Below are 15,683 nucleotides of genomic sequence, written 5' to 3' on the forward strand. Positions count from 1 at the left end.
AGCCATGTGGTAGTGTTTCAAGTCATGTATCATTTTCGATTGATTTTTATCTTTGAATCACATAGGTCCATTAATATTCAAAAAGTTATTCTCAGAGGTGGCTAAATGCATAGAGGAAACTAAAATTAGAAAGGCTTTGCATTTTCAAGGCAGCACTCTGCCTCTGCCTGTCTGATGGCGTCTCATTCACACTCCCTTTCCTCTCCAGATACCTTTGTTTGTGAAGTCAGGTTTTCAACTACAATAAAAAGCTTAAAGGCTAAGGTACATGAAGAGAAATATTTCTCATACTCAAGAGGTTATCAGGATATGGAAGATTTTAAAGCAAGTTTATAACATTGATTCATAAGCTTGGATTATTTCCTTGAAGAATTTCCAAAACAAAAAAAAAATCTTCAAATAAATTTTCCTGGCTCTTGTTCAATTTCAGATGTGTTTAACACCTTTTTTTTTCTGCTGTGAATATGTATGGATGGCTTTAAACCTCTCCACATTCACAAACTGACAAAACTAAAAGAAAAAATATTGGTCCAAAAACCAATGCAATGGAGTTAGGAAAACAAAATCTCAATATTTCATTATTACTGCATTCTAATGGCTCATGGCCTCGATGTCCTTATCTAGACAGCCAGAGTGAGATTGGAGGTTGAAGCACATTCTCTGAAGTCTTTAGTTTTTAATGTTGTTGGGCCCATCCATTGTGTGTTTCTGAATTGAAGTGCTGAGAATTTGGGAGTTATGCAGTTAGAACTGACAAATTACAAAGACAATTGTTTCCGTAAACTTACACACACTTCTCACATCAATTGCAAGCATGGATTCACACAACTACCCCAGATTCAATGATGCTCTGGAATACTCGTAGAACTTATAAAAGGCCTCTGTGCTCACGGCTGCTGTTAGGAGGAAAGAATAAAGATGGGACATAGACAAGTGGAAGAACACAGTGTACAAAGTCCAGGGAACAGCCCCAGAGACTGAATTTCAAGTCGCCCTCTCCCTGTGGAATAAGGGACATATTTCTTTCCTATAGATCTGTGTGTGACAAGATATATAGGGTACTGAAAACCTAGGGAACTTCCCTGAGCCTCAGAGTTCAGTCTTTCTCGGCTCTCTTATGCAGAGATAATGGCTTTGGCTCTTTAAGTGACTACAACTGGAGGTGAGAATTTTACAAAGGCAAACCCATTAACAGAGTAATCATTCCTGACAACTTCTTGACATGGCTTATGGTGAATCAGTCTTCCTGAGGAGTGGTCCCTTGGCCAGATGAATGAACAACCCAAGAGAAACAACTCTTAAGGGAAGAACAATACAACAGCAGGCTTCCACCCAGAGGTAGATTCCATTCTTTTAGGAGGAAACTGTTCTTCTTAAAGGGGACAAATAGTGCCCTGGCCCTTATTGCAATGTTAGCACATAGAATTTCTGACATATCTGAAAAAGTTAGATACTATTTAGAATAACTGGGCTCCCTAGTAAGTCTTAATGTTGACATATCTGCTGTAACTCAAGTATCCCAAGCAAACAAAGAAACTCTCACCAGCTAGGACATTCCAAGGGAGGACCTAGATATCATCTCCCCAAAGCCAAGGGCAAAGCCCAGATGTCATTCAGAGAAAGATTAGGTATAAAAATTTATGAGGTTTTTAAAACTACATTTTTAATACATACCAATGATGCCTACATATAGCACAGAGTGTGACATTTTGATATTTATGTAATGTATAATGGCTAGGTAGAAGCAATTCACATCATCTCTATCACCTCATACATGTGTCCGTGTGGAGGCTGGAGACAACATTCAAAGTACTTTCTTTTAGCTGTTTTATAATATTAAATTAATTGTTGATAATAGTTTTCTTATATAGAACATCAAAAGGTCTTTCTCCTATTTCAAGAATTTTTTTTACCCTCTGTCTATTCCCTGAATCCTCCCCCTTCTCAGCTCTGATAGCCATCCTTGTATTCTAGACTACGAAGGGTAAAAAGTAAACTCTTGGCTACACAGTTGTTTAAATCTGTCTGGTCCCTGCATACTAGTAGATCAGCCAGAAGAAAATGTGAGATCCTAGAGTTTCCTAAAGCAGGATTCCAGGACTGGATACCTCAGAATCAGTTGGTATAACCAAATACAGACATGGGTATTTACCCATGTCTGCATTTGGGGACAACACTGAGGGACAGTTGTTTCATACAGATGTAGCTACTCTATGGTGTTTTAGGATGAGGGAATTACTTTGTGCTCTTAGATAAGATGCTTGTGGAATACTAGGTATCATTCCAAGTATTCAGTGATGTTAAAAATGCCTAATTTTTCCTCTTTGGGGTCCCATTACTGTAACTGCCTCCTGTTCATTCACTCATTCCTTCAGAAAACATTAAGTGTGTGCTCTATGACAAGCATTGTTCTAAGGAGAGAAAAATGACCACTTAGAAATCTGCTGCTGTAGGGAAGTCAAAAATGGACACATGCCTGTGCTGTCAGATAGTTACACACATTTTCATCTTTAAAATCAAGATGAAGAGGGAAGGGGAGTTCAGAGGTATTTGCTACTTAACATAGAATGTTTAAAGATGGAATTTTAAATATGGTGACTTGTGGGTTGAGAAGAAAAAAAAAAAAAAAAGCTAAACCTCTAAAACAGAAAGAGCAAGCAATAGTGCCTAAAGTTAGAGCGACTTCACCTGGTTAGAGAGGAAGCCTTACATGATGAGATTTGGAATAAATGAGAGCAGATACGCTGAAAGAAGTTCCTTTCAAGGCATTTTGCAAGAAAAAGGAGAAATGAAACTGGCGGGTAAATAAGGACACGGGTGGGGGCTTTGTGGTGATGAGACTGTGAAGAAGAGAGAGTTGTGAGCATCCTCCTGTGGATTGCAGCAGTACAGAGAGGGGATATGGCTAGGGTGGCACCCTTAACCAAGAAGGATTGCTCACATAGTGGAGCAGCTGGCCTTAGGTGGGACCAGTTAGTCTCTTCTCTTCTCTCTGAACCCCACCTGATTTTCACACGCACCCCAATCCTTTCTCGTGGCTTTCTCGAGTTTTTCATGAGGCTAAATTGTCTATTGCGTCAATGATCAGTTTCTTTGTATGAATCAAGTGAAGTTCAGTTACAGGGGCACTCTTTGGAGTTCATCTCAGAACTGACGAGAGATCACAGTGGTAGCTGAACAGTTCTTCGTGCTATGTGAACCTTTCCCAGTCTTTTCTCTGCTATCCCCAACTAATTCGTCACATCTGTTGTCTAAATGTTGCCTCACATACCGGCAGAACTCAGCCCAAGGGGCTCCCCTGTGGAAAGTAGATGCGTTTCTCTCAGCACTGTAAGCCTGCAGTCTTTTGCTTGTGGAGTTAGAATGAGTACACAACAGCGCCACCTGCTGGAATTAGGCTTCAATGGAAGGAGAGAGCTACAGCAAGAGCTACCCAGGGCTTTGTTCTGCTCACTGTTGTGCAAATCACTAAGATGTGCAGAAGTGCTTCCTGCCATTTCTTTCAGTGGTTCTCTTTTTTCCATGTGATGATTCAGTATCTAAAACTATGGTAACAACTAGCTTTTCATTTATTTCTTAGAATCTCTTATAGATTGTTACAGAATGTTGGAATTTGACAGACGTGGGTTTTCTGGATCACCGGTTGCAGCCGTGTTCTGGATACAAAGACTCTAAAGAAACTAAATATATCAGCTCACAAACACATGTAACTCCAACAACGGAGGATTTCTCACCTGCACACTCTGCAGGCACCTGGACTCACATGCACATAATATTGTTAATTTGTAAAAAGTTACTTTAAAAAGATTTACTAACTTAAAAAATAGAAGAAGAAAATTCTGAGGTATTTAACTCTGGGAATAATCTAAGAGTTTGGTAATGTCACCAAGGACTGGGAGAAATCATGTCATTCTGTCTCTCCTCAGTGTGCCTAGTGTTCGTGAAATGGTTTTAACAATCTTAGTACTCACAAACTTCCACCTCCATCAAGAGCAGAAACAGGATTATTTTTTCCCTATGACTCTCATGAGCTAAGGAACCTCTCCCCAAAGATTCCTATCTTGTTTCATTGGCTGGAAGAGAAGGATATGTCCCATCCTAAATGGGCAGGAGCAAGAAGAGGCCACACTTGCTTGGTTAGATGCAGACCCAGCCTTGGTGGCTGGGATGGGGCTCCTCTCATTCCCATGAAGGCTGAAACTAACAACACTTTCATTCTTGCAAAACAAAACAACAACAAAAAACAAATACAACAAACAAATAAAGAGGAGTAACTAATTGGCAAAAGAAAGCTCTCCACTGTTCCTCCATTTCTCTCTGCCTTCTGAGGAGGAGGCATGGCAGCGTTGTTATCTCTTTAAGGTTATGAGGGTGGCTAACATCCTTAGCAGACAGAGATGATGTCTTCTCCCAAGGCAGAGGCTAGATTTGTTTCAACCAGGATAATAATGAACAGTGCCTCTCCAAATCCAAATATGAAACAGGTTTACTAACAGCACCTTTGAATGGTCACAGTTTTCTAAGCATAGGGTCCCTCCACTGTGCAGACTGCTTCATGTGCGGCACCTGTCCAGCTGATCCATGGGACTTTGGGGTAGGGGCAAGAGAAGCCATTATAAACCTGAAGCTCCTGCTGCCTGCTGTAGTATTACTGCACGTACTTTCTCTCTGACCCAGGCTTCACGAAACAGTGGCCAAGTAACTTATTTAGCTTTGAGAAAAGGAGTAACAATAGCAAAAACAATCATCAACACTCCTGGAAAGGCAGTCATTCATGTTTGATACTGTGTTCTTTCCAGTGAGTCGTGCTATACGTAGCCCAGTTCTTAAATGTTTGTTTCTAGAAGTATCTTCATTATATAAGAAACCCCTTCCCTACAGACAGAGACAGACAGGGCAGCACTTCAGCCTCCAAGTGAAGACACACATTAACTGAACGGTGTCACTGGCTCTGGTGTCTCCTAGGCTGCCTCTCTTTATTCGCTCACTGACTCTCTCTGTAATTATCTTTCTTGAAATGTCACTTGCTCTCACCCAGAAGGCCAAGGGCAATCAGCCACAAACTGAATGTTAGAAGCTTTTAAAACACACTGGCTGTCTGCCTAGAAGAAGGGATTTCTCAAAGGAGTCCCTTAGCAATGTCAGGGCAGCTGACATTGAGTGACTGAGAGGAAGGAACCCTTCCCTTCCCTTGTACCTTCTTCAGTAAAGCTGGAAGGGAAAGGTCCTGGAACGGCATGACTTGTAAAGGCTCTGGGCCCTGAGCCCCTCTTCCTGCACCCTCATGAGAGTGAGGAGCAATAACCAGGTCCTGGAAAACATCCTCCCTTCCTCTAGTTTGAAGGATTGCTGTTAAGAGTACAGGAGTCATGGATGAGTGCAGATCTCAGAGCTCTTCAGAGACGCTCCTTTGTGCAGTGGCTGGCAGTTAATTCAGAGACTCACAATTGGTCAAGTACAGAGCAAAAGTGACTGTGGTATGCTCAACCATCAATGGCACGTCTGTGTCACAACCCCTCCACTCAAGACTTAGAGCACATCACACAAGAGGGAATGGAAAGGCCATAAGAGCCGGAGGTTGGAGAGGACTGGGACAGAAAGTATCCCCTGGACTCGACAGGACCATCACTCTCATATGCTCACAACTGCTGTAGTTTCCTATATAAAACCTGTACAAGATCAAACCACTCAACATCTTAGCATGGTTAATGGAGTAACCCTAACTATATAAGTCTCTATATAGGTCCCTACCCATAGCTGAAGAGGTATTGAGAGTTGATAGCTGCTATGGGAGAAATAGTTGGTTTTCCTGGTATGTTGACCATATTCCAACTATTTTTTTAAGACGAGAAGTTGTTGAGGTGGTATGATCAAAATACATTGTGTGCAGGTATGAAATTCTCAAAGAATAAACCATTCAAACAAAAGAGGATGGAATCAAGGGAAGAGACAGGAACCTATTGTGACAGAAGGTGTAAAATACAGGATACTGCTGGTGCTCAGAATTTCTTCAAATGGTGACAGTTTAAGAGCCAGGCAAGAATTTGTCATAGCAGAAGGGCAATAGCCGAGAAAATCCAACCAGCGTTTATCCCTTCAAGTCGAACCTGAGGGTTAAACTCAATTTATCACTAAATTCTATTTCCCTGATGGCAGCTGATTCCTTTAAAGCGAAACAATCTTTCCTACTTAGCCCAGGAGCCCTCATTTTCCTGCTGTTCTGACAACTTACATTGAGGGACGCCTCTGCCCACGTGCACCACAACAGAACAGATGACACGTGAAGCCCTGACTTCCCTCCCCCATCCACCGTATCTTACCTACCAGGAAGGATCAGTGATTCTGCAGACATGTGATAGACTACCTCCATCCCCATTCTACTACCATGGCAACGAAGATGGAGGTCACTAGCGTGCAAGTTAAGTCCTGTCACGATGATCCTGGAGGCAGGGGCTTCTAATTTGGAGGAGAGGATTTACCGCACTGTGGAATCACTCTCACTGCAGGTGTTAAAATGAAGGTTCTCTTTCTAATGACATGAAGGATCAAAATTCCTTGGTACAATTAGGTTGATTAAATTGAGCTCTATAACTAATATCCCTGTAGCTCAATAAAGTTACCACAGCTTTCCAGGGACCCCAACACAGAGGCAGAGACCAGGGGAGACCCTGAGAGAATCTGGCCTACTGTGGTTTTTAAATTAGAAGTTTGATTGCTTGTGACACTGTCCCAAAGAAACTGAATTTTCCATTAGCCCTGGAAAAAAATGACAGATATTTAATTAAATGGCTTAGAGATTAGGCAGAAGACTTTTTGATGGATAGAGGGGTGGATATCTCTATACGCAAAGCCGGAAAAATCACTGGTGTACCACATCTTTAATGCTAAAAAGAATTCTCCAAGCCTAAGGGAATGAGAGACATGTATGCTGCTTCAGCAGAAAGCTGCCTTTCCTGCCAGTCCAGAGGAAAAATATACATTCAAAACGTGTTTATAAAGCATTGGGTGGCCACTGAGGGACCTCATAGAAAGCTTAAAATGTGAAATTAAAAAGCAGCTTATAACTAAATTTGACAAAGCAACCATTAAACCTATTCTCCTATTGTTGAAAGGTGATTTGTTACAAAACGGGGTTGACAGAGGAGATCTAGAAAACAAGAATGATTTGTGGTCAGTGCTGGGAGGGAGATTGTAAGCAAGATCTGGCATCCCAGATGTGAACTAGCCAAAGTTTACAGCATCGTGTAGAGATTGATTCTGTTGAGAGAAGCAGAGTTGGGGTGGGGCTATGCAGCCTTTGTGACATCCAGTAGTGGTCCAAATAAAAGACGCTGGCCATCACCATTTCCTGAATAACTCACAGACCCTAATGTTCAATAAAGATGATGAAGATGAATGAAATATTCTTAGAAACTCTCTTAATGCAGTAGTTCTCAAGTCTAGCTCCACAATAACATTTCCTGGGGAGTTTTTGGTAACACCAGTGTCTGGTCTAGGCACCAGAGTATCCATAAAGTACCCATATAGAATATAATTACATCATTTCTTCCTTCCCTTTCTTCCTTTCTACTTTTCCCATGTCTTTTCCTCCAACTCCTCCTATATCACACACACACACACACACACACACACACACACACACACACTTACACACCCCAAAATCCCTCTTAAATTCATGGCCTCTTTCTATGATTACTATTGTGTTTTGAGGGGGTGGGTTATATGTACACACACACTTGCATACTACCTGATGAGTCCAGTTTGTGTTGCTTCTACATACATGACATCAGGGCTGAGGACTTGGTATTGTATAACCAATTAGAGGGTTCATCCCTGAGAACTATCTCTACCACTCTTGGCATGCCTTCTCTGACTACAGCTCCTTGTCTAGAAGTGGGGCCCCATGAGATGTCTGCTGGTGTTACTGTTTTGTTTTGTTTTGTTTATTGGATATTTTCCTTATTTACATTTCAAATAAGGAAATGTTATCTCTTTTCCTGGTTCCCACACACACACCAGAAACCCCCTATTCCATCCCTACTCCCCTGCTTCTATAAGGGTGTTCCCCTACCCAGCTACCCACTCCTGCCTCCAGGCCCTTGAATTCCCCTACACTGGCACATCGAGCCTTCACCGGACCAAGGGCCTCTCCTCCCATTGATGCCTGACATCCTTTTCTACATGTGTGACTAGAGCCATGGGTCCCTCTATGTGTACTCCTTGGTTGGTGGCTTAGTCCCTGGGAGTTCTGGGGGACAGGGGTCTGGTTGGTTGATACCGTTGTTCTTTCTATGGAGTTGCAAACCCCTTCAGCTGCTTCAGTCCTTTCTCTAACTTCTCCACTGGGGATCCCATGTTCAGTCCAATGGTTGGCTGAGAGACTCTACCACTGTATTTGTAAGGCTCTGGCAAAGCCTCTCAGGAGACAGCTATATCAGGTTCCTTTCAGCAAGCACTTCTAGCATCCACAATAGTGTCTTAGTTTGGTGACTGTATATGGGATGTATACCCAGGTGGGGCAGTCACTGGATGGCCTTTTGTTCAGTCCCTGCTTACACATTGTCTCCATATTTTCTCCCATGAGTATTTTGTTCCCCTTTCTAAGAAGGGCTGAAGCACCAACTTCTTCCTTCTTCTTGAGCTTCATGTGGTCTGTGGATTGTATCTTGGGTATTCTGAGCTTTGGGGCTAATATCCACTTATCATTGAGTGCATCCCATATGTGATCTTTTGTGATTGTGTTACCTCACTCAAGATGATACTTTCTGGTTCCATCCATTTGCCTAAGAATTTCATGAATTCATTGTTTTTAATAGCTGAGTAATATTCCATTGTGTAAATGTACCAGATTTTCTGTATCCATTCCTCTGTTGAAGGACATCTGGGTTCTTTCCAGCTTCAGGCTATTATAAATAAGGCTATGAACATAGTGGAGCATGTGTCCTTATTATATGTTGGAGCATCTTTTGGGTATATGCCCTGGAGTGGTATAACTGGGTCCTCAGGTAATACCATGTCCAATTTTCTAAGGAACTGCCAAACTGACTTACAGAGTGGTTGTACCAGCTTGCAATCCCACCAACAATGGAGGAGTATAACTCTTTCTCCACATCATCACCAGCATCTGCTGTCACCTGAGTTTTCCATTTTTGCCATCCTGACTGGTGTGAGGTGGAATCTCAGGGTTGTTTTGATTTGTGTTTCCCTGATGACTAAGGATGTTGAACATTTCTTTAGGTACTTCTCAGTCATTTGATATTCCTCAGTTGAGAATGCTTTGTTTAGCTCTGTACTCCATTTTTAGTAGGGTTATTTGATTCTCTGGAGTCTAACTTCTTGAGTTCTTTGTATATATTTGGATATAAGCATTCTATCAGATGTAGAATTGGTAAAGATCTTTTCCCAATCTGTTGGTTGCCTTTTTGTCCTATTGACAGTGTCCTTTGCCTTACAGAAGCTTTGCCATTTTATGAGGTCCCATTTGTCAATTCTCGATCTTAGAGCATAAGCCATTGGTGCTCTGTTCAAGAAAATTTCCCCTGTGCCCATGTGTTCAAGGCTCTTCCCCACTTTCTCATCGATAAGTTTCAGTGTATCTAGTTTTATGTGTAGGTCCTTATTCCATTTGGACTGGAGCTTTGTACAAGTAGATAAGAATGGGTTGATTTGCATTCTTCTACATGCTGAACTCCAGTTGAATCAGCACCATTTGTTGAAAATGCTGTCTTTTTTCCATTGAATAGTTTCAGCTCCTTTGGCAAATATCAAGTGACCATAGGTATGTGGGTTCATTTCTGGGTCGTCCATTGATCTTTCTGCCTATCTCTGTACCAATACCATGCAGGTTTTTTTTATCACTATTGATCTATAATACAGCTTGAGGTCAGGAATGGTGATTCCCCCAGTTTTGTTGTTGTTGTTGTTGTTGTTGTTGTTGTTGTTTGTTATTCCAAATGAATTTTCAAATTGCTCTCTCTAAGTCTATGAAGAATTGAGTTGGAATTTTGATGGGGATTGCATTGAATCTATAGATTGCTTTTGGCATAATAGCCATTTTGACTATATTAATCCTGCCAATCCATGAGCATGGGAGATCTTTCCATCTTCTGAGATCTTCTTCGATTTCTTTCTTCAGAGACCAAGAGTTCTTGTGTTACACCAAGGTATGTAATATTATTTGTAACTATTGTGAAGGGTATCGTTTCCCTAATTTCTTTCTCAGCCTGTTTATCCTTTGAATGGAGGAAGGATACTGATTTGTTTGAGTTAATTTTATTTTGTTAAGCAGCCATATTGTTATGGTATCATAATTTCCATGCCATTTCTAGGAGGCATAATTTTACTGCAGACCTTTGGGTACTCTGACTCTTAAAGTCTTTCTGCTCCCTTTTCTTCAATGTTCTCTGAGCCTTAGGTATAGGAGTGTGTTTTAGATGTATCAACTGGGGCTGGACATCTTAGCACTAGTTACTCTCTATATTTTGACCAGATGTGGTTTTCTGTGATGTCTCCATGTGCTGCAAATGGAAACTTCTTTGATGAGGGTTGAGAACTATACTTATCTATAGGTATAATGATAAGTATTGAGAATGGAGTTAAGATTTATGCTGGTGTAGGAAAGTAGCAGTTGTAAATTCTCCTGTAATGTCTATAACTTCACTACCCATGGGTAGTTTGCTAAGTTTCCACTACCAGGTATGATTTCTCCCCTGTTAAGCAGGACTTAAATTCAATTAGGAAGCTGTTAGTTACCACAAAGATATGAGTGCCACTACTGCACCTTTAGCAACAAGAATATCTTATTGCCAACTTTCCTGGGCTTCAGTTTTCTTCTCTGGAGTTGATGGTGGTAACTTCTTAGAAGTTTTCTAGGAATTAAATGAAGAAATTAAATGAATACATGCACATAGACACTCCACCACCCCCCCTAGAGAATTTTTTTTCTTATTCTTCTTGGTTACTGACAATAATGGATTCATGTTCATCTCTCCCCCATTGGCTTTTCCATTGAGCTGTGTAACTTCCCTCTACAATCCACTGTTATTTGGTAACTGGGAGAAATACTCATGTATCTGTCATGCTTTGTGCTCCTACAGCTGCCACAGAAGTGTCCTTTTCATTTGATGTTGGAAACGGGCCAGTGGAGATCGTGGTGAGGTCACCTTCTCCTCTCAATGATGACCAGTGGCATCGGGTCACCGCAGAGAGGAATGTCAAACAGGCCAGTCTCCAGGTGGATCGCCTGCCCCAACAAATCCGAAAAGCCCCGACTGAAGGTCATACCCGCCTGGAACTCTACAGTCAGCTGTTTGTTGGTGAGTGAATCCAAAGACAATCATGACTTATCTCTCTGTTGGTTTTAAGGAACTTCACATGGAAAAAACAAACAGCCTGTGGAGAAATAGAGGCCCTTCTTGCAAACAGTCTAGGCCCCTTTTCTTCTCTAAGACGGACATAAAGAAATAAGGAAGAAACTTGAGATGCCCAGATCTGGTCCATGCCCCATTCTCTACACCACAGAGTTCTCAACTATAAAATCAGAATGTAGGCAGGACATCTTTCAGGGCTTCTCTGGTTTCAGAAACTTTAGGCTTATGATTTAAAAACTATATAAAATCATTTATCATTTACAGAACTTATGAATGGAAGAGGAGGAAAGAAGGAACGAAGAAAGGGAGGGAGGGAGGGAGGAAGGAAGGAATGAAGGGAAAGCTGAAAGGCTCTATAAGCTCTCGTGTGCTTGAAATGATAGAGAAATGGAAAGCGTAAAATAAGGAGAGAAAAAGAAAAAAAAGCCACATTCAAATTTGCCTTAAATGGAAAAGAGGTTGATGGTTAACACAGAAAAATAAAACAAACAAAAAAAAAAACATTTTGTTATTTTTTTTTATGAAAAAACTGGATCCAGCCACACAAGCTAATCTATTTCACCAGTACTTTTGCTTTAGAAAAAAATGAGAATTTCATACATGAATATAATGTATTTTGATCAAATCCACCTCCATTTCCTCCTCTCTAGTTTCTTTCATATCCTTCATCCACTCTTCCTTCCCAAATCCATATGTTCTCTTTTATACCCAGTGAATCCACTTAGTGCTGCCAATATCTGTAAGGATATAAGGCTGTCTTCTAGAGCCAGGTAGCCTCTCGGTGTTGCATCCCTAAAGGAAACTGACTCTCCTCACAGCAGCCAACAATGTGTAACAGCTTCTCAGAAAGGAAAAGGACTTCATCACCCCCGCCTTCATCCACACTGAGATTGTCTGGCCTTATCTTACGTAGATGTTGTGTATGCAGTTACAGTCAGTGGGAGTTCATGTGTGCAAGTGAATTGTTGTTTCTGCAGAATACTGCTCCACTGGAGTCATCCACTACCTCTGACTCTTTATCCACTCCACCCTTTTATAATGGTCCCTAAACCAAAATTTCTACTTTTATCACTCTCCAGATTGACTTAAATTTATTTCAAGATAATAATTATTCACATGGCTAGTTGCATTTTTTTATATTTTCTTCTAAAACTATTTATACTTTAGAAAATTAGCAACATCCCCTTAGTTGTATAAAAAGAAACTGAAAGACTTGGTGGATATGAACCATCTTAGACTCCCTCTCTGGGTTTCTGGGAGTTCATTGATCAATTCTTTCACCAGTGGTAACCTCCCGGCAAGAAAACATTGGTGTGACCAGGCTGCAAGTCAATTTGTCACACTTGTCTCCTGGTAGTAGAGGCTTGCCAAGGGTTAGAAGGGCCAGAATACCTACAGTGTCTTTCATGGTTGTGTTCAGGTATACAGAGAATATTTGAAAGCCATTTTTAAAAGGCAAAACTAGCTATACACTCCTTTGGTATGTTTTAGGAAGACTACAGAACAAATGTTGATAAAAAGTGAGCTTTGAAAGTGATACTGTTTTTGTGAATAAATCACGTAAGTCGGGGGCCATGGAAGGAGTGGTAGGTTTAAAAATACTCACCAGCTGTGTCACTCCTCCATACACACCCGGAGGACTCTGAGTCAATATACCTATGTTTATTGTCACACTATTCATGATAGGAAAGTTACAGAAGCAGCAGCATATACCAACAGATGGAGGGAAATGTGGCATATATACATAGTAGAGATTTATTCAGCCATAAGAAAGAACAAAATTATGTCAGTTACAAGAAATGGATGCAATGAAGATCATCATATTAAACAAAATACACCAGACACTGAAAGATAAATATTATGTTTTCTCTCGTTTATAGACCCTATATTTTGTAAAAGTCATTTTTATAGATAAGGCATGAAAGTAAAAAACAACAATAAGTCTCTCTGGGGAAATGAATAAGAATAGTGGGATGAAGCATGACAAAGGAAAAAGTGGAGGTGAGCATAGTCCAAGTGTGTGACAGAATTCAAGAAACCTATCACAGTCTAGAGGGAATAAGCAACAATTCTTAAAGCCCCCAAACACACTGGGAACCCAACACCTTCCAGTTTTTCCCTTGAGTGGTGGGTGACAAAATCACACATTTTCCTTTTTACTAACTAAATTGTCCAATGATTCCTACTGAATGTAGTGAATATATCTTACTTCATCAATATATCATACCTTGGTGACCTTATCTGAGTTTCTTCATAAATTCTACCCATTCCCAGAATGCAGTACATGGTCTGCTTAGGTTACATCATAATGGGACTCAACTTAATTCATATTCCGGACCTTTCTCCTGGATGGAGAAGTCCAACTCTAGTTTTCTTCCTTTCTTCCCACTCACTAGAGTTGTCTAGAAGAATGCTGGAAACCTGGTAAGGTTGAGAAAGGAAAAGCAATGGGAATATTTACTATGAAGACATACTAGTTCATTTTAAGAAGATGACATAAAAATAATTCATTAGAAGAGAAAAAAAGGAAGCAAAGTCTAAACCCTTTACAGTAATGAAATGCAAGGGACAGGAGAATAAGTATCTTGCTAGAATAAAGAAAATACAAAGAGCTGAGGAAAAGGAGGAAAAAGTAATGTCTCCAGAGAAGTTTTATGAAAAAGACAGTATCAAATAATATCAATGACCATTAATTTTTTCAAAGCTAGAATCTTTTGTTCTAACAATAATAAAACCATTGGTGACCTTACAAAGGGAAGTTTTCAGAGAGTGAACTAATGTGATGGGTTAGCAACTTATTGTCACTTGATAACAAAAGCTAAGTCCCCAGTTCCAGTTTTTAATTTCCTGTTATCTTAGAAGTAGGCACAAAGCACATCTCCCAGGCATGAGCTAGTTGAGGCAACCCAGGGAATATTTTTCTATAGTAGGTGCCCAACCCAGGGTCAGCAGAGAGGAGCATTGTCCCCAAAAGAAGGACAAGTTTAACAGTTCTACAGTCAGCAAGTTGGGCATTTGTCTCAGTTCAACTCTAATAAAATCTTCCTTTTTCAAAACAACTGCCACTCCCTCCTTTTCTTTTCTTATATGTCTAGAAAAGAGTTAGACAATTTACCCCCAGGGGTCTTTCAACTTTAGATACTTATGAACATGTGCTTAGCAGGGTTGGCTAAGTGGTCAGCGTTCCCCATCGTGTTATGTGGTTACCAACATGGGCTTTGAATCCTATCTCTGCCAACTTTGGAGACCAATGGTAATTCATGCAATAGCTGTGTATTTCATGGTAATACAATTTCTGTATTCAATGAGGTTATAGCATATAACTTGGTATGCAATGAGATCACTGAATATAAATTTCTCAGCAGGATACTTGGAATACAGACAACACAGCTTTAATGTGAGATACTTTTCTTCACTCCCTTTGTTCTTTACCCCTTTATTTTCCTCTTCCCTTGTGCACTCAAAGGAAACTCTTCCAGCTAATTCAGTCTCTTCTTTCCCAAAACCCCGACGCGGAATGTGACTGTCTCTCTGTGACTGCCCTCAGGGAACACTCTCACGCAGTCAGTTCCTCAAGCACTTCACAAACACCTACCACAGTAGCCGCAGAGCAGCAAGCCAGGGCTTAGGGATTTCCCCCAGTAAGCTAACAAAGCAAACAAAAGTCCACCAGAAAATTTTACCCCAGTGCCACTGTATACAGCTAAGACATGGGGCACTCCCACGGGGTTCTAAGGAAAAGGAACTTTGACACCACTTAAGTCTGAAAGAGTCAGAAGGGAGTTCTTAGCTTTGCACACAGAGAGGATGCCACACAGGTCTCCTCTCCACCACTCCCCTTACTAGCAAGGCCAGATTCATATCTCCTTTTTCAAAGCAATTGAAAAAAAACAGGAAAGACATGTTCTCACTTGTGAAGCTAAATATAATTGGATCCTGACATCCCCAAAGAGCTAATGCAAGTCATTTGGATAAGAATTCAGCCATGATTCTAGTCTAGCAGAAAAGTAGGAGGGAAAAATAAATTAAAAGTGATGCAAGAAGAAACAGGTAGTTGCTGGGATTTCTTCTGCATAATGCAAGAAACTTTTACCCATTTTTCAACACAATATAAGGAGCTGGCACATAACATCTCAGCTTGGCCTGGCAGATATATTTACACCATATGGGAACTAGAGTCTCAACCAGGCCTGGTATTCAGACTGCAACCCTGCACCAAACTCATGGGCTAGAGAAAACATAGCCATACTATTACCTAAGCCTGAAGAAAGCTAGATCAGCCCATGTTCTCTGGAACAGAGAAGTACAGAGAGC

The 15,683-nt window shown here is 40.8% G+C and overlaps 1 protein-coding gene across 1 annotated transcript in view; it reads left to right on the forward strand.

Moving 5' to 3' along the window:
• The window catches only part of Cntnap2 (contactin associated protein like 2), a 2,102,194-nt gene that overhangs the window by 1,828,935 nt on the left and 257,576 nt on the right, over positions 1–15,683 (forward strand). Inside the window, exon 17 of the mRNA XM_029535530.1 lies at positions 11,097–11,315. Coding sequence (XP_029391390.1) covers positions 11,097–11,315 — 219 coding nt within the window. The remainder of the gene's footprint in view (positions 1–11,096; positions 11,316–15,683) is intronic.

The sequence above is a fragment of the Mus pahari genome, chromosome 2 (assembly GCF_900095145.1).
Source record: "Mus pahari chromosome 2, PAHARI_EIJ_v1.1, whole genome shotgun sequence".
NCBI classification, from domain to species: Eukaryota; Metazoa; Chordata; class Mammalia; order Rodentia; family Muridae; genus Mus; species Mus pahari.